At 39.5% G+C, this 18,981-nt stretch overlaps 1 protein-coding gene across 2 annotated transcripts in view; it reads left to right on the top strand.

The window, feature by feature from the left end:
* The window catches only part of MTFR1 (mitochondrial fission regulator 1), a 60,134-nt gene that overhangs the window by 28,928 nt on the left and 12,225 nt on the right, over positions 1–18,981 (top strand). For both annotated transcript variants that reach the window (XM_019973731.2, XM_070802607.1), the window contains exon 4: positions 563–678. In XM_019973731.2, coding sequence (XP_019829290.2) covers positions 563–678 — 116 coding nt within the window. The remainder of the gene's footprint in view (positions 1–562; positions 679–18,981) is intronic.

The following is an 18,981-nucleotide window of genomic DNA, read 5'->3' on the forward strand; positions in this document are numbered from 1 at the left end:
TTTCTTTGTTATATTTATTTCAGAATATTCTGTTCCTTCATCTCTGTGTTTAAGGTTCGGTAGGGAAGTCTACTGCTATTTGTATTTTCAGTTCTTTAGTTAATACTTTTATTTAAAAATCAAGAGATTTAATGACATTTAAAAATGTATTTTCATTGTTATAACAGCAATATCAATTAAAAAATATTGCCAGATTTAGCACAAAGCAAGGTCGCTTGTTTATTCTTGTTGCTATACTTTTTACTACATCTCTTCAGAAAAGAATTGATTCTAAAAATTTTCTTAGTGTTTGAAGATGAACAGAGGTATTTGTTTTTTTAGTTTCATTTGACCTATAAAATAAAAATTGAATAAGTTAAATTCTAATTCAGAGATTGCATATATTATTAAACAACAGTATGACATAAATAAAGGTCCCTTTTGTGGAGACCTTCAGTGGAAATGTGAGAAACTGCCTGTGTGTTTGTAATGCTAGAGCTGAAGCTTTTCCTTTAGGTAATTAAATGTTTCATGCTACCATTTTGGTGCCAGATGAAGAATTTTCCATATTTGTAACTTACAGCTGACCAGCCCTACGACAGAATGGAGCTCTAGCCCCTCGGGAGAGGATGCAGTGGTGTCTTTTGCTGATGTGGGATGGGTAGCTGAAGAAGAAGGAGAGTGTTCAACAAGACAAAGGTTAGTTTGGGTGGCTAATAAGCCTGAGATGCAGTATTCATTATTTTAAGATGATACGTTTGCAGTATTTCCTTATTTTTAAACTTAAAACTTTTTTAAAACTTGTTTTAGTTGCAGCATACGGATCTTTTATTTGTGGTATTTGAACACTTATTTGCGGCATGTGGAGTCTATTCATAGTTCCCTCTTGTTGTTGTTCAGTCCCTAACTCATGTCCAGCTCTTTGTGACAGAGCACGCCAGGCTCCTCTGTCCTTCACTGTCTCCCAGAGTTTGCTCAGATTCATGTCCGCTGAGTCAGTGATGCTGTCTAACCATCTCATTCTCTGCTGCCCCCTTCTCCTTTTGCCTTTAATCTTTACCAGCATCAGGGTCTTTTCCAGTGAGTCCGCTCTTCGCATCAGGGCAAAGTATTGGAGCTTCAACCTCAGCACCAGTCTTCCCAATGAATATTCAGGGTTGATTTCCTTTAGGATTCACTGGTTTAATCTCCTTGATCTCCAAGGGACTCTGATGAGTCTTCTCCAGCACCACAGTTTGAAAGTATCAGTTCTTCAGTGCTCAGCCATCTTTATGGTCCAATTCTCGCATCCATACATGACTACTGGAAAAACCATAGCTTTGACTAAGACAGACCATTGTCCGCAAAGTGATGTCTCTGCTTTTTAGTGTGCTGTCTAGGTTTGTCATAACTGTCCTCCCAAGGAGCAAAAGTCTTCTAATTTCATGGCTGCAGTCACCATCCATAGTGATTTTGGAGCCCAAGAGGATAAAATCTATGACTTCTTCCACTTTTTCCCCTTTTATTTGCCATGAAGTGATAGAACTGGATCCCATGATCTTAGGTTTTTTAATGTTGAATTTCAAGCCAGCTTTTTCACTCTCCTCTTTCACCCTCAAGAGGTTCTTTAGTTCCTCTTTACTTTCTGCCATTAAGAGTGGTATTATCTGCATTCCTTGCCCAGCGATCAAACCCAGGTCCCCTACAGTGGAAGCACAGAGTCCCAGCCACTGGACCACCGGGGAAGTCCCTGCAGTATTTCCTTTTATTAGCCTAATATGATCTCTAGTAATTCAGTTCTCTTTTTGGTCCTTTTTTTTCGGGGGGTGGAGGGGGCGGTGGGTTGTCATCTTTTCTGTTCAAGGACTCAGCTAGTATTTGTAAAGTTCTTAGAGACATAAAACTGTTCTAGGTCCTTAAGAATTAGAGAATTCCTTGCCCTTCAGAAGTTTACATTCTAAAATGAAACCAGAGAGACCTTATCATAAATGTGTTTAGATAAGTAGAGTAAATATAATGGTCTTATTAGAGCAAAGGCATCACTGTGGATCATATTCGGAGAAGGCAATGGTACCCCACTCCAGTACTCTTGCCTGGAAAATCCCGTGGGCGGAGGAGCCTGGTAGGCTGCAGTCCATGGGGTCACGAAGAGTCGGACACGACTGAGCGACTTCATTTTCACTTTTCACATTCATGCATTGGAGAAGGAAATGGCAACCCACTCCAGTGTTCTTGCCTGGAGAATCCCAGGGACGGGGGAGCCTGGTGGGCTGCCGTCTATGGGGTCGCACAGAGTCAGACACGCTGAAGTGACTTAGCAGGTAGCAGGTAGATCATATTAGAAGATTTGTATGTATAGTCAGGATGAGTTTTGATTCAAAGGAGATAGTGTAAGAGAAATGCTTTCATTGATTTCATAGAGCCTGAATCAATTATTGACTTCTGTTCAATCTAATAAACACTTATTCAACTCTTCATTCTTATTAGATATCAAGGATACAGAGATAAAGTAAGACACAGTCGTGGCTTTCCAGGAATACTTGGAAATATCTGCTAGAGGAGATTACAAAAAGAAATCAATAATGGCAATACTGGAAAGACTACTAAATAAATACAGTAGGCCACTGGGGATGGGAGGTTCAGGGGGACTTCTCAGGGAGGGGATGCCAGAGCTGAGTGCTGAGGTGCAATAGGAGCCATCCAACTGGGAAGGCTGTATTACAGGGAAAGGAAACATGAATAAAGGTACTCATCAGGAGCCCACGTGGCATGTTCAGGAAACTCCAAATGGCTCTGTGAGGCTAGAGAGTAGCAGAGAAGGGTAAGCTGTAGGAGATGAATATGGAAAGTAGGTTGAAGTTTAAAGGTCATACATATTAGGGTAAGAAATTTATACTTTTTCTTGAAAGCAGTGTGGAGGCTTGGAAGAAGTTGAAGCACCATTGTAATATTACCAAATTTGTATTTTAGTTAAAATTTCCTGTAAACAGTATAAACAGTGGAGGGGAGCCAGGCCAGGAAATAGGCTAAATAAGAGATGATAAGTTTGACTAAATAAGAAACTGACAGAACACATGAGAGAAAGGACCAAAAGGATGCTCAGAAGAATTTAAAAGACTCAAACTTTTTAGGTATTGGGGTTGAGAAAGGAAGAGTCTAGGAAAAGTCCTAGGTTTCTGAGTAGGATATTATGAGAATGGAGTAACAGTTAATAAGAATATAAGAAAACAGATTTCTTTTTGGTGGACAGGAATAGGAGGTAGTCCAGTGTGGACGACACTGTGCTTGAGTGTCCTGTGGGACACTTGCTCTGGAGGTTGTTGATATAGTTAGATATTGATAAGGACATGTGGATGGAATGGCTGATACCCAGAATACTCAAGGAGCATATATAAGACAAGAAATGCTTGGAAGTAAATAAGGGAAAAAGAAAGAGGGGACTTCCCTACCCCCTAGAGGCAGCTCAAAAGGCAGGAGGAAAACCAACAGAGAGTGTTGTCATGGAAGGAGAGGTAGGAGAGCTTCAGAGAAGTGGAGTAAGCTGCCATCAGTGTCAAATACTTAGAGGCGAGTAAACCAGAACACTAGCAGGTTTCCATTTTGTTTTGTAGTTGAAAGATGACTTTAGCAAGAGTAATTTTATTTGAATGATATTTGCTGAGTAAAATAAGGACCAAATAATCCAATAGCAAAGAAGGAATTTGATTTGAATGATAGGTAGGGGAGGGGCCACAACATTACATGAACAGACCAGGTTATTACAGGATTAGCAGGTAAAGAGGCTTTCTTTTTTAAGATGTTTGTTTTTTGACTAAACTTTTAATTTTGAGATAATTATAGATTCTTCTGGAGAAGGAAATGGCAACCGACTCCAGTATTCTTGCCTAGAGAATCCCATGGACAGAGGGGTCTGGTGGGCTGCTGTCCATAGGGTCGTACAGAGTTGGACACGACTGAAGCGACTTCGCATCCGTGCATGCATTGGAGAAGGAAATGGCAACCCACTCCGGTATTCTTGCCTGGAGAATCCCATGGACAGAAGAGCCTGGTGGGATGCTGTCTATGGGGTCGCACAGAGTCGGGCACGACTGAAGCAACTTAGCAGCAGCAGCAGCACAGATTCTTCACATGCAGTTATAAGAAGTACAGAAGCACAGACGTTATAAGGGTACAGAAGCATTCTCCATACCCGTTAATCTCCAGTGGTAACGTCCTACAAAACATGGTGCATTATCATAGCCAGGATACTGACACTGCTATAGTCAAGATGCAGAATATTTCTGTAATACAAGAATCCCTCATGTTGGCTCCCTGTTATAGCCACAGTCACTTCCCTCACATCTCCAACCCCTCCTTAATTAATGGCAACCATGTACCTATTTTCCATTTTCACAGTTTTGTCATGTCAAGATAATTGTATAAATCAAGTCATACAATATGCAGTCTTTTGGGACTGGCTTTTCTCACTAAGCATAATCTCTAGTGATGCATCCAGATTGCTGTGTGTAACAGCAGTTCTTTTTTTTTTTTTTTTTTAAGTGCTTAATAGCATTCCTTGGTATGGAGGGACCACAGTTTGTTTAACCATGCACTGGCTGATGGACATCTGGATTGATTCCAGTTCTTGGCTTCTCTAAGTAAAGTTAATATAAATGTACAGGATTTTGAACCAGCATGATTTTTCCTTTTTCTGGGATAAATGCCCGTGAGTGGAGTTGTTGCTTCATGTGAGTCACAAGGTGGTTGCGTGTTTATTTTTTTAAGAAACTGGCTGAATCATTACATTCTCACCAGCCAGTTTCTGTGCTTTCTCACCATTTGATGTTTTCACTTTTTTCCTTTTTTATTTTTTGCCATTCTAATAGGTGTATATTGTGCATCTCAGGATTTTAATTTATATTTCCTTAATGGCTAATGATAAACATTTTTCATGTGTTTGCTCTCTTCATATTCTTTTGAATAGAATGTCTCTTCATGTCTTTTTCCCAGTTTCTAATTGGGTTTTCTTTTGAGAGTTCTTTGTATATGCTAGATATGAGTCATTTTTCAGGTATGTGGTTTATAAACATTTTCTCCCAAATGTAGGGCAAGTAGCACAAGTAAAGTGGGACAGGTTAAAGCTTGTCTTTTCCTCTGTTAACAGTCTTTAACAGAGCAAAACTTTAAAATTTTAATTTGTTCCTTTTTCCTTTTATGGATCATACTTTTGGTGTCAGTATAAGAAATCTGTACCTAGTGTTAAGATCCTTCAGATTTTCTCCTGTTTTTTGTTTTTTCAAGCTTATAGTTTTATGTTTTACAGTTAAGTCTCTGATCCTTTGGTTTTGGTATCAGGATAATAACAAGCTTCAAAAAATGAAGCTTATCTATTTTCTGAAGAGATTGTGTAGAACTGGCATTAATTCTTTAAGCATTTAGAAGAGTTATTCTGTGAGCCATCTGGATCTGGAGATTTCTTTTTGGTGACATTGATTGATTGATTTTTTTCATGGAAAGGCATTTTAGATTGTGCACATAAGCGATATCTGTGATATATGTCTTTCTCTGACTGACTGAGTCTGATAATCTCCAGGTCCATCTGTGTTGCTGCAGATGGCATTATTTCATTCTTTCTGAGTAATATTCCATTTTATATATTTACCATATCTTCTTTATCCATTCATCTGTGGATGGACATTTAGGTTTTCCATGTCTTGGCTTATTGTAAACAGTGGTGCAGTGAACACTGGGTGGATGTATCCTTTCAAACCATGTTTTTCTCCAGATCAAAAGGGGGACTGCTGGATCATATGGTAGTTCCAGTTTTAGGTTTTAAGGAACCTCCATACTGTTCTCTATAGTGACTGTGCCAGTTTACATTCCCACCAACAGTGTAGGAGGGACCCCTTTTCTCCACACTTTCTCTAGCATTTTATGTTTTGTGTATTTTTTGATGAGGACCATTTTGACTGGTGTGAGGTCTTTATTGTAGTTTGATTTGCATTTCTCTAATAATTAGTGGTGTTGATCATCTTTCATATGTTCCTTGGCTATCTGTATGTCTTCTTTGGAGAAATGTCTTCTGTGCATTTTTAAATTTTTTAATATTGAGCTGTATGAGTTGTATGTAAATTTTGGTGACTAATCCCATGTTGGTTGCATCATTTGCAAATATTTTATACCGTTCTGTGGTTTGTTTTTCTCATTTTGTTTATGGTGTACTTTGTTGTGCAAATGCTTTTGAGTTTAATTTGTTTAGGTCCCATTTGTTTATTTTTGTTTTTATTTCCATTACTCTGGGAGACAAATTGAAAAAGATACTGCTGTGATTTATGTCAAAGGGTCTTCTGCCTATCTGGTCTTAAAGTTAGGTTTTTAATCCATTTTGAGTTTATTTCTGTGTGTATGATGTTAAAGAATGTTTGATTTCATTCTTCTACATGTGGCTGTCCGCTTTCCCAGCAGCATTTACTGAAGAGACTTGTCTTTCCTCCATTTTATAGTCTTGCCTCTTTTGACATCGATTAATTGGCCATAGGTGTAGTTAAGTTTTGGTGAGTTTTAAAATTATGAGTTCAAGTTCCTTAATAAAGTTATGTGACTATTTTATGAATTTCATATTGGAAGAGATATAGTAGATTGTATTTTTACCTCTGAGGTCTCTAGAAATCTGTCCCCTGTTTCATTCCTGATATTAGTAATTTATGTCTTCTCTTTTTAAAATATTTGTCCATGTATTAATCTTTTCAAAGAACAAGACTTCACTTTTATTGATTTTTCTTTTTTTTTCAATTTTACTGATTTCTGCTCCTATCTATTATTTTCTTCCTTCTGCTTGCTTTAAGTTTATTTTGCCTTTTTTCCCTAGGTTTTTTAGGTGAGAGTTGATATTATTGAAACTTTCTTTTTTCTAATTAAGCATTTAGTGCTGTAAACTTCTCAACACTGCTTTTATCTGCATCCCACAAGTTTTGGTATGTTGTAATTATATTGTAATCCAGTTCATTGTATTTTTTGATTTCCCTTGAGACAACCTCTTTTAACTGTTGAAGTTAGAAGTTTGTTGTTCAGTTTCCAACTGTTGGAAATTTTGCTATTTTTCAGTTACTGAGTTCTGGTTTGATTCTGTTGTGATCAGAGGACACAACTGTATTCAGTTGTCCCTTGAATAACACAGGTTTGGACTGTGGGGGGCTATTTGTGTACAGATATTTTCCATTGTAAGTAGTATAGTCCTGTACAATCCAAGGGTGGTTGTCTACAGAATCTGAGGCACTGTGTATGCGACTTTGGTGAGGGTTGGAGCCCCTAAATCCTGTGTTGTTCAAGGGTCATTTGTATTTTCATCCCTTTAAAAATTTGTTGAGATTTTTTTAATGGTCCAAGATATAGGTCATTTTGGTTTATGTTGCATGAGTAATAGAAAAGAATGTGTACTGTTGTTAATGGAATGTGCTATAAATGTCAAATAGATCCTGTTGGTTGATAGTGTTGCTAAATTCTTCTGTATGCTTCTTGATTCCCTGTTTATTCTAACAGTTATTGTGGAGGAGGTGTTGAAGTCTCTAACGGTATTTGTGGATTTCTCCTTTCTGTTCTATCAGCTTTTGGTTTCCATATTTTGGAATTTTATTGTTTGGTGCATACATATTTAGGATTGCTGTGTCTTTTATCTTCTTACTCTTATGTAATGTTACTCTCTGCCCCTGGTAATTTTCTTTGCTCTTAAGTCCATGTAATGAAATATAATTGTCACAACTGGCTTTTTTTGGTTGATGTTTGCATAATCTTTTTCTTTTGACTTTCATCCTGCCTATATAATTACCTTTGAAGTGAGTTTCTTATAGACTATTGTTGGGTCATATTTTTAAATTTATTCTGCCAATCTGTCTTTTAATTTTTGTATATAAACTATTTACATTTATGTAATTATTATTTTGGCGCAGTGGCAAAGAATCCACCTGCAATGCAGGAAACTCAAGAAACACAGGGTCAATCCCTGGGTGAGGAAGATACCATAGAGTGGGAAATGGCAACCTGCTCCAGAATTCTTGCCTGGAAAACTCCATGGACAAAGAAGCCGGGAGGGCTACAGTTCATGGGGTAGCATGACAGAGCGACTGAGCACACATAAAATTATTATGTTAGGTCTTATAATTTCTTAAAAAACTTCTCTGCAGACACATTGAATGACATAGGACAATATAATATAATATTTGAAATTAATAGTTTATTTTCTCAAGAGGAGAATTTAAATTATCATTGTGTTTTTCTTTCTGTCTGATGCAGAGTTCTTTTTTTATTGCTTTGTTTCTGTTTAGAGAATTTCTTTGAGCCATTCTTTTTGGATAGATTCTGCTTGCAATAAATTCTTTGAGTTTTTATTAATTTGAGAATTATTGATTGTCCCAGTCTTGAAGTATATGCTTTTGCTGGATATAAGGTTAGAATTTCATAGAATTTTCTTTTAGTACTTGAAAAATGTGCCATTTTCTTCAAGCCTCCATGGTTTCAGTTGAGAAAACCTCTGTCCTTCAAATAGGACCTCTTTCCTATTAGGGAAAAACTTTCTCTAGTTGCTTTACAATTTTCTTTTATTTATCTTGGTTTAAAAAGTTAACACAAATTAAATTAAAAAAAATTTTGTCTTACACTTTTGAGAATACTTTCTGACAAAGGCCTTAAACAATGTCTGAGGGCATGTTCATGAAACAACCTCCTCTAAAATGGACAGTTTTATTTAACTGATAAACTGATTTTTTTCAAGAGCTCCTAATAGCATTTGGGGAGCTGGCAAACCAAACTGTATCCTAATTTAAATAAAGCATGTAAGTTATCAAGACTGAGAAATAGTTCTAATTTATCTGTGTTTAGTGGTGGGGAAATACTATGTAAAGATATCCTTATTCTTTTTACTAAAGTTGCACAATTCAAATTCACGTATAAAATAGTGAGATGTGCCTTACTATAAGGCATGTCACCTCTCTTCCCCTTCTCCAGAAAAGGAATATTAGGTCATTTACAATTCTTTTGCCATTATTACTTTTAATGGGGCTTCCCTGGTAGCTCAGCTGGTAAAGAATCCGCCTGTAACGCAGGAGACCCTGGTTTTATTCCTGGGTCAGGAAGATCCACTGGAGAAGGGACAGGCTACCCACTCCAGTATTCTTGGGCTTCCCTGGTGTTTCAGTTAGTAAAGAATCCCCCTGCAATGTGGGAAACCTGGATTCGATCCCTGGGTTAGGAAGATCCCTTGAAAAAGGGAATGGTTACCCATTATAGTATTCTGGCTTGGAGAATTCCACGGACTCTACAGTCCATGGGGTCACAAAGAGTCAGACACAACTAAGAAACTTTCACTTTCAGTATATACTTTTTGCTGTGCTTTGTGTTCATTGCTTTGTGTGGTCTTTCTCTAGTTGTGGCCGTGGGGGCTACTCTTCATTGTGGTGCATGGGCTCCTCTCATCGCGGTGGTTTCTCTTGTTGCGGCTCTAGAGCACAGGCTCTGTAGCTGTGGTGTGTGGGCTGTAAACATGCAGGCGTCCGTAGCTGCAGCATACAGGCTCGGTAGTTGCGGCTCACGGGCTCGAGTGAGGGCTCAGTGGTTGTGGTGCACAGGCTTTAGTTGCCCTGCAGCATGTGGAGTCTTCCCAGACCAGGGATCAACCCTGTGTCCCCTGCGTTGGCAGGCAGATTCTTTCCCACTGCACCACCAGGGAAGTCCTGCCATTATTTTTTTGAGTACTTTTTCAGCCTTGCCTTTTTACTCCTCTCCTCTTAGGACAGATGACACAAATGTTAGATCTTCTGTTGTTGCAGGTCACTGAGACTGCTCCATGTTTTTTTCCTAGTTGGTTCATTTTTTGTTTTCCTGATTAGATAATTTCTATTGTTCTGTCTCTAAATTCACTGTCAATTCCCTCTGTCGTCGTCATTCTGCTTTTGATTCTATGCATTGTGGTTTTTAGCTTTAAAATTTTTATTTGCCCCCCCCCCCTTTTTTTGCTGAGACTTTTTTTTTTTTCCATTTGTTTCAAGAGTGGTGGTGAACGCTCACTGAAGCATTTTTATTGTAGCTGCTTTAAAATCAGTCAGATAGTTCTCACATCTCCTGTCATCTCAGAGTTGGCATCTGTCATTTGTCTTTTTTCATTCAATTTGTGTTCTTTCTGGTTATTGTCATGAGAAGTGATTTTATTGAAATCCAGGTATTTTGAGTATCTGAGACCTTGGATCATTTAAACTTTTTCTTTTACTAATAGCTTTCACTAATAGCAAGGGAAGCGTGGGTGCCACTTTGTTACTCCCAAGTGGGAGCAGAATCCAGGTTTCCCACTCAGCCTCCATTCACCCCGAGGGCAGTGGTCCTTATTTTCACCCGGCAAGCAGTGGGTGCTCCAGCTCTTCAGGAAGCCATCTGGAACACAATCCTTGCAGATGGGAGGATGCCTCATTACTGCTGGATGAGGTGTAATTCTGGGCTCCCCAAATTGTCTCCACTACCCTACAGGGCTTCCCAGGTGGCGCTCGCAGTGAAGAATCTGCCTGCCAGTGCAGGAGACCTAAGAGACACGGGTTCAGTCCCTGGGTCGGGAAGATCCTCTGGAGAAGGGCATGGCAACCCACTCCAGTGTTCTTGCCTGGAGAATCCCATAGACAGAGAAGCCTGGAAGGTTATAGCTCATAGGGCTGCACAGAGTTGGACGTGACTGAAGCAACTTAGCACACACCCACACATTGCTTGTTCACCCTTGGAGGTAAATGGAAATGGCCCTCTGGATAATGTGTACACAGAAGGATTGTCTGATAGAGGAAATGCCTTTCACTATACAAAAAGGCTTCCCAGGTGGCACTAGTGGTAAAGAACCTGCCTGCTAGTGCAGGAGACATAAGAGACAAGGGTTTGATCCCTGGTCGGGAAGATCCCCTGGAGAAGGGCATGGCAACCCACTCCAGTGTTCTTGCCTGGAGAATCCCATGGACAGAGGGTCCTGGAGGGCTACAGTCCATGGGGTTGCAAAGAGACTGAAGCGACTTAGTACACATGCACCCACAGGGAGGTGGGGTAAGTCCTGGCTTTCTCCAACACTCCCTTGTAGGGATTCAGGCACCTCATTGCAGCCTGAAAAGGAGGGAAGTTAAGTCTTTGTAGCATGGTGGAGGTAGAGCTACAGTGTTTCCTGTGATGTTTGCCTTGAGCAGAGCCACTGTTTTATTTATAAGTTATCTATCATGGGAGGCTGCCCCTTTCTTGGTGCTTTGGCTAAAGAGTAGGCTTTTGTTGGGGCTTTTTTTTCTTCCCTGCATCTCTTGGCATGTCTGGGTTACTCAAGCACCCAGTCTACCATATATAAGGCAGAAGGAAAACTCAGGGAACTCCTATGATTTTTTTTTTCTTGATTTCAGGTCCCACCCCATATGCCTTCTCTCCACCTGAGAGTCATCTTACATTTGTTGTATATATGATATCCAGAGATTTTAGTTGTAGTGAGGATGAAGAATAGTGAAAGGTTCATTTGCTCCATCTTCCTCAAGATAAGTCTCTAAAGGGCTTTTAACACAAATGTCATGTTTGTACTTGATGTGACATTATAGGGTAGCTATTATGGGGATTGTGGTTGTAGAGTAATTGAGTTGGTATAATGGATCTGGATAATGGATTCTGTCTGTGATGTTGAGAGTAACTGGCTAAAGGATCTTTGAAAAGGTGCCTGGCAGTATTCTAGGCAAAGATCATCTGATTGTGAACAAAGTGAGAAGGAAACAGAGAAGATCCAGTTGGATCTGCCTGGAGGAGGAAGTAGACACATAGGTGGGAAGTGGTCCCAGACTTCCAAGGTTAGCGACGTGGCCCACATGAGTAGGAAAAGTGGGTGGACTTTCTTTTGCAGTGTGGTGCTGTATCACTTTTTGCATCAGTTGTGATTAACTATCGTTGTTACTGTTTTCAGTCTCTCAGTCGTGTCCGACTCTTTGCAACCCCATGGACTGTAGCACGCCAAGTTTCCCTGTCCTTCACCATCTCCCAGAGCTTCTTCAAACTCATGTCCTTTGAGTTGGTGATGCCATCCAACCATCTCATCCTCTGTTGTCCCCTTTTCCTGCCTTCAATCTTTCCTAGCATCAGGGTCTTTTCTAGAGTCAGCTCTTTGTATCAGGTGGCCAAAGTATTGGCGCTTCATGTGTATAAATCTGGATGTCTGGGGGAAGGTACTGTTATTTTCCTGTGGCTGAAAAGAAACTCACTCAGTTGTGTCCAGATCTTTGCAACCCCATGGACTATAGAGTCCATGGAATTCTCCAGGCCAGAATACTGGAGTGGGTAGCTTATCCCGTCTCCAGGGGCTCTTCCTGACCCAGTAATCGAACCAGGGTTTCCTGCATTGCAGGTGGATTCTTTACCAACTGAGCTATCAGGAAGCTGATATCCTAATAAATAGGCTGACAAAGTCTCACCATCTTCCCACAGAAGGGAGCTTTGAGGAAGCTCTATTTGGTCAGTTTCATATACCAGATCAAGTGTTTTTTACAGATTGATGAAATAGCAAATTTACCATAGAATGTATTTTAATCAGTAGGATAAAATAGAAGGATGAGAGCTGATGGAATTTTACTTTGTCTTGACAATTACTTAATGCTGATCCTTTTACCAGGCCGTTTGAGTTTTTTTTCATCTGTCACTTTGATATTAACTGCATTTCTATGGGAGCTTTATAGCTTAAACTTATAACTTAACTTAAAAACATGAAATAGAGTACCTCTAAGATTCATATATAGCCATTTGAGTGTTTCTCTGCCTCTCACATTTATATGAAAGTCAAAGCTGTTCAGTATATAATTATTTCTCCCTTGAAATTTATGTTGATGGCATTTCTTTAACAGTTGGTTACAGTGTTAGGGTATTCTCTCTCTGGGAAAATGGCATAAGCGTGAGTTATTGCATAATTGAATTTTTTTTCCTAAATAATTTGAACTTGAGTCTTTCACCTCTAAATTGAAAGTGCTAATACCTACATTGAGAGAATTTTGAAAGACAACATGAGAAAACTTATAGCACAGTGACACGTACTATGCAAATCTTTTTTCTCTCTTTACACATTTTCATTTCCCTTTGAATTAAAAGACTAGCCTCATAATTGAAAAGAAATCTTCATTTTTATAAGAAGCATTGAGATTCTTAGAAAGAGTCAATATAACTGATCATCTTTCTCAGATAATTAAGTTGTTCTCTTTGATACTAATACTTTCTGGAGACTGTGTGGTCTTTGGACATAGACACACAGCATAACATTTGTTCTCTGTGTGATGAAATTAAAGACTATAATCTCTGTGGCTTCTCGCAGACATCATAGGCATTGTTATCAAGTTTCTGATTGCTTTTGGAGTACAGCAGTTGTAAATTTTATTTTTTAATTGTTGTTCATTCAGAGTCATGTTCAACTCTTTGTAATTGCATTGACTGCAGCACACCAGGCTTCCCTGTCGTGCTCAAACTAAGTCCATTGAGTTGGTGATGCTATCTAACCATCTCATCCTCTGCCACCCTCTTCTCCTTTTGCCTTCAGTGTTTCCCAGCATCAGGGTCTTTTCCAGTGAATCAGCTCTTTCCATCAGGTGGCCAAAGTATTGGAGTTTGAACTTCAGCAGTCAGTCCTTCCAGTGAATATTCAGGGTTGATTTCCTTTAGGATTGACTGGTTTGATCTCTTTGCTGTCCAACTTCTGCTATACAGTGAAGTGATTCAGTTATACATATAAATACATTGTTTTTTATATTCTTTTTCATTATGGTTAGTACCAGGATATTGAATACAGTTCCCTGTGGTATACAGTAGGACCTTGTTGTTTATTCATCCTAGGTATGAAGTGAAGTGAAATCACTGTTGTGTCTGACTCTTAGCGACCCCATGGACTGTAGCCTACCAGGCTCCTCCACCCATGGGATTTTTCCAGGCAAGAGTACTGGAGTGGGTTGCCATCTCCTTCTCCAGGGGATCTTCCTGACCCAGGGATCCAACCCGGGTCTCCCACATTGTAGGCAGACGCTTTTACTGTCTGAGCCACCAGGGAAGTCATCCTATAATGTATAATGGTTGCCATCTGCTAATTCCAAATTCTCACTCCATTCATTCCTTAATCCCTCTCCCACCTGACAACTGCAGGTCTGTTCTCTGTTTCTGTTTCATAGATAAGTTCATTTGTGTTATCTTTCAGATTCAGTGTTTAAGTGGTATCATGTATTTGTCTTTCTCTTTCTGACTTACCTCACTTAGTATGATAATCTCCAGGTCCATTCACATCGCTGCAAGTGGCATTATATCATTTTTTTTGATGGCTGAGTAGGATTCCATTGTATATATGTACCATATGTTCTTTATCCATTTGTCTGTTGGCATTTACATTGTTTTCATGTAGCTATTGTAAATAGTGCTGCTATGAACATTGAGGTGCATGTATCTTTTTGGATTATAGTTTTGTCTGGATATATGCCCGTGAGTAGGATTGCTGGATTATATGGTAACTATTTTTAGTTTTTTAAGGAACCTTCCATATCCTTTTCCATAGTAGCTGCACCAATTGACATTTCCAACAACAGTGCAGGAGGGTTCCCTTTTCTCCACACCCTTGCCAGCATTTGGTATTTGTACTTTTTTTAATGATGGCCATTTTGACCCAAGTGAGATGGTATCTCATTGTAGTTTTGGTTTGCATTTCTCCGATGATAATAAGCAATGTTGAACACTTTCCATGTGCCTGTTTGCCATCTGTCTGTCCTCTTTGAAGAAATGTCTATGTAGGTCTTCTGCTCCCCACCCCCCCTTTTTAAAATTTTATATAATAGCCAGGGATTAGTTGCAGCACGTGGGATTTAGTTCCTTGACCAGGGATCAAACCCAGGTCCCCTGAGTTGGGAGCATGGGGTCTTAGCCAGGGACCACCAGGAAGTCCCTTCTGCCTGTTTTTTAATTGCCTTGTGTTTTTGTTGTTGAGTTGTATGAGCTGTTTGCACATTTTGGAAATTAAGCCCTTGTTGGTCCCATCGTTTGCATGTTTTCTCCCTGGGCTAAATGTTTCAAGGTTAATTTCAGTTTGTTCATTCTTTATTAATGTTAATTTCCAGTTGTATCTGATTGCCCACATTTGTATCAAACTAAGTATGTATTAAACAAAAAAATTATAGATTCACATGATTTGAAAGTATTTGAGGTAGCTCTTCTTAATACATTACCAGAATGTTTTTAATCCAATGACTGAGAGGAACATATTTACAAAAACCTGACATAAAAATAGTGAATAAAGTGAGACTGAAGACTTTGGCTAATGATATCAAGTATAAAATGGAATGTGCTGTTCTTTTTAAAGCAGTATTGGGGAAGAATCCTGACCTCAGAGGACGATAGTGGGGTAACAAGACTCCAAAGGCAGGCAAGCAGGCTGGCTTGCTCTGAAGCTCCATAGTGAGAATGTAGGCCAGGGGACATAATGGTTCAGAGCAAGGTAGTTTCCCACTCACAGCACAACGGACAGCAGATGTTATTCATTCCCATCTTAATCTTAATTATTTGGTTGGTGTTCGGTTGCTAAGCGTGTCCAACTCTTTGTGACCCCATGAGCTGAGGCAGGGCCAGTCTTCCCTGTCCTTCACTATTCCCCAGCGTTTGCTCAAACTCAGGTTCATCGAGTTGGTGATGCCATCCAACCATCTTGTCCTCTGTCGTCCCCTTCTCCTCCTGCCTTCAATCTTTCCCAGCATTAGAGTCTTTTCTAATGAGTTGGCTCTTTGCATCAGGTGACCAGAGTATTGGAGCTTCAGCATCAGTCTTTCCAGTGAATATTCAAGGTTTATTTTCTTTAGGATTGACTGGTTTGATCTGCTTGCTGTTCAACAGACTCTCTAGAGTGCAGCACCATGATTCGAAAGCATCAATTCTTTGGCGCTCCGCCTTTATGGTCCAACTCTCACATCGGTACATGACTACTGGAAAAACCACAGCTTTGACTAGATGGACCTTTGTTGGCAAAGTGATAGCTCTGCTTTTTTAATATGCTGTCTAGGTTTGTCATAGCTTTTCTTTGAAGGAGCAAGCATCTTTTAATTTTGTGGCTGCAGTCACCATCTGCAGTGATTTTGGAGCCCAAGAAAGTAGTCTGTCACTGTTACCACATTTTCCCCATCTATTTGCCATGAAGTGATGAGATTGGATGCCATGATCTTCATTTTTTGAATGTTGAGTTTTAAGCCAACTTTTTCACTCTCCTCTTTCAACTTCATCAAGAAGCTCTTAGTTACTCTTCACTGAAGCTCTTAGTTTCTCTTCGCTTTCTCCCATTAGAGTGGTGTCATCTGCATATCTGAGGTCGTTATATTTCTCCCGGCAATCTCAATTCCAGCTTGTGCTTCATCCAGCACTGCATTTCACATGATGTACTCTGTATATAAGTTTAAAAAGCAGGGTGACAATATACAGCCTTGACATAGTCCTTTCCTAATTTTGAACCAGTCCGTTGTTTCATGTTGGGTTCTAACTGTTGCTTCTAGACATGCATACAGGTTTCTCAGGAGGCAGGAAAGGTGGTCTCGTATTCCCATCTCTTTAAGAATTTTCCTGTTTGTTGTGGTCTACACAGTCAAAGACTTTAGCATAGTCAATGAAACAGTAGTAGGTCTCTTTTTGGAATTCCGTTGCTTTTTCTACGATACAATGGATGTTGGCAATTTGATCTCTGGTTCCTCTGCCTTTTCTAAAACCAGCTTACACATCTGGAAGTTCTAGGTTCACATACTTTTGGAGCCTGACCAGGAAGATTTTGAGCATTACTTTGCTAGCATGTGAAATGAGTACAGTTGTGCAATAGTTTCAACATTCTTTGGCATTGCCTTTCTTTGGGATTAGAATGAAAACTGACCTTTTCCAGTCCTGTGGCCACTGCTGAATTTCCCAAATTTACTGTATTGAGTGCAGCACTTCAACAGCATCGTTTTATAGAATTTTAAATAGCTCAGCTGAAATTCCATCACCTTTACTAGCTTTGTTTTTAGTAATGCTTCCTCAGGCCCACTTGACTTCACATTCCAGGATATTTGGCTCTAGGTGAGTGACCACACCGTTATGGTTATCTGGGTCATTAAGATATTCATTGTATAGTTCTTCTGTGTATTCTTGCCACCTCTTCTTGATATCTTCTGCTTCTGTTCCATCCATCCCATTTCTGTCCTTTATTGTGCCCATCTTTGCATGAAATGTTCCCTTGGTATCTCTAATTTTCTTGAAGAGATCGCTAGTCTTTCCCATTCTATTGTTTTCCTCTATTTCTTTGCATTGTTAAGAAGAAGGCTTTCTTATCTCCCCTTGCTATTCTCTGGAATTCTGCATTCAGTTGGGTGTATCTTTCCCTTTCTCTTTTGGCTTTTGCTTCTTTTCTCAGCTATTTTTAAGGCCCCCTCAGACAACCACTTGGCCTTTGTGCATTTCTTTCTTGGGAATGGTTTTGGCCACCACCTCCTGTAGAGTGTTACAAACATCCGTCCATAGTTCTTCAGGCACTCTATGAGATCTCATCCCTTGAATCTGTATATCTATAATCTCATCCCTTGAATCTGTAATCTGTATAATCTATACACCTCCATTGTATAATCATAAGGGATTTGATTTAGGTCACACCTGAATAGCCTCGTAGTTTTACTTACTTACTTCAATATAAGCCTGAATTTTTCAATAAGGAGCTGATGATCTGAGTCACAGTCAGCTCCACGTCTTGTTTTTGCTAACTGGATAGTGCTTCTCCATCTTCCACTGCAAAAAATATGATCAGATTTTGGTGTTGACTATCCAGTGATGTCTGTATGTAGAATCATCTCTTGTGTTGTTGGAAAAGGGTGTTTGCTATGACCAGTGCATATCTCTTGGCAAAACTGTTAACCTTTGCACTGCTTAAATTTATACTTTAAGACCAAACTTGCCTGTTACTCCAGGTATTCCTTGACTTACTACTTTTGCATTCCAATCCCCTGTGATGAAAAGGACATCTTTTTTGATGTTCTAGACGGTCTTGTACCAGGGCTTCCCTGGTGGCTCAGATGGTAAAGAATCTGCCTGCAAAGTGGGAGACCCAGGTTTCCCTGGGTTGAGAAAATCTACTGAAGAAGGGAATGGCAAACCACTCCACTATACTTGCCTCAAGAATCCCATGGAGGGGAGCCCGGTGGGCTACAGTCATTGGGTCACAAAGAGTTGAACGTGACTGAGTGACCAACACTTCCATTTTTCTAGAAGGTCTTGTAGATCTTCATAGATCTACATACTTCAACTTCTTCAACATTAGTGGTTGGGGCATAGACTTGGATTACTGTGATGTTGGATGATTTGCCTTGGAAACGAACTGAGATCATTCTATTGTTTTTGAGATTGTGCCTAAGTACTGCATTTCAGACTCTCTTGTTGACTTTAGGGGTACTGTGTTTCTTCTAAGGGATTCTTGCCCCCACAGTAGTAGATACAATGGTCATCTGAATTAAATTCACTCATTCCTGTCCATTTTTGTTCACTGATTCCTAAAAGGTCGATGTTCACTCTTGCTATCTCCTGCTTGACCACGTCCAATTTACCTTGATTCGTGGACCTAACATTCCAGATTTCTATGCAGTATTATTCTTTATAGCATAGGACTTGACTTTTATACCACCAGACACATCCACACCTGAGTGTTGTTTCTGCTTTGGGCCTGCCACTTCCTTCTTTCTGGAACTATTTCTCTGCTCTTTCCCAGTAGAATATTGGCCATCTACCTACCTGGAGGGTTCATCTTCTAGTGTCATCTTTTTGTCTTTTCATACTGTTCATGAACAATATGAAATTATTTGGTACTAGTCATTAACAATTAATTAATATATATCAATAAAGTACTGTGGTCAAGGGTAATTTCTGCTAAATATCACTTATAGGAAGATCTAGCTTTTAAAATACAAAACAAGAGGATTTTGTTGAACAGAATCAAGAATAGGTGTTAAATCCCACTAGTCATCTGTCTAGTGAGAAGTCATC

The sequence above is a fragment of the Bos indicus genome, chromosome 14, assembly GCF_029378745.1.
Source record: "Bos indicus isolate NIAB-ARS_2022 breed Sahiwal x Tharparkar chromosome 14, NIAB-ARS_B.indTharparkar_mat_pri_1.0, whole genome shotgun sequence".
Lineage (NCBI taxonomy): Eukaryota > Metazoa > Chordata > Mammalia > Artiodactyla > Bovidae > Bos > Bos indicus.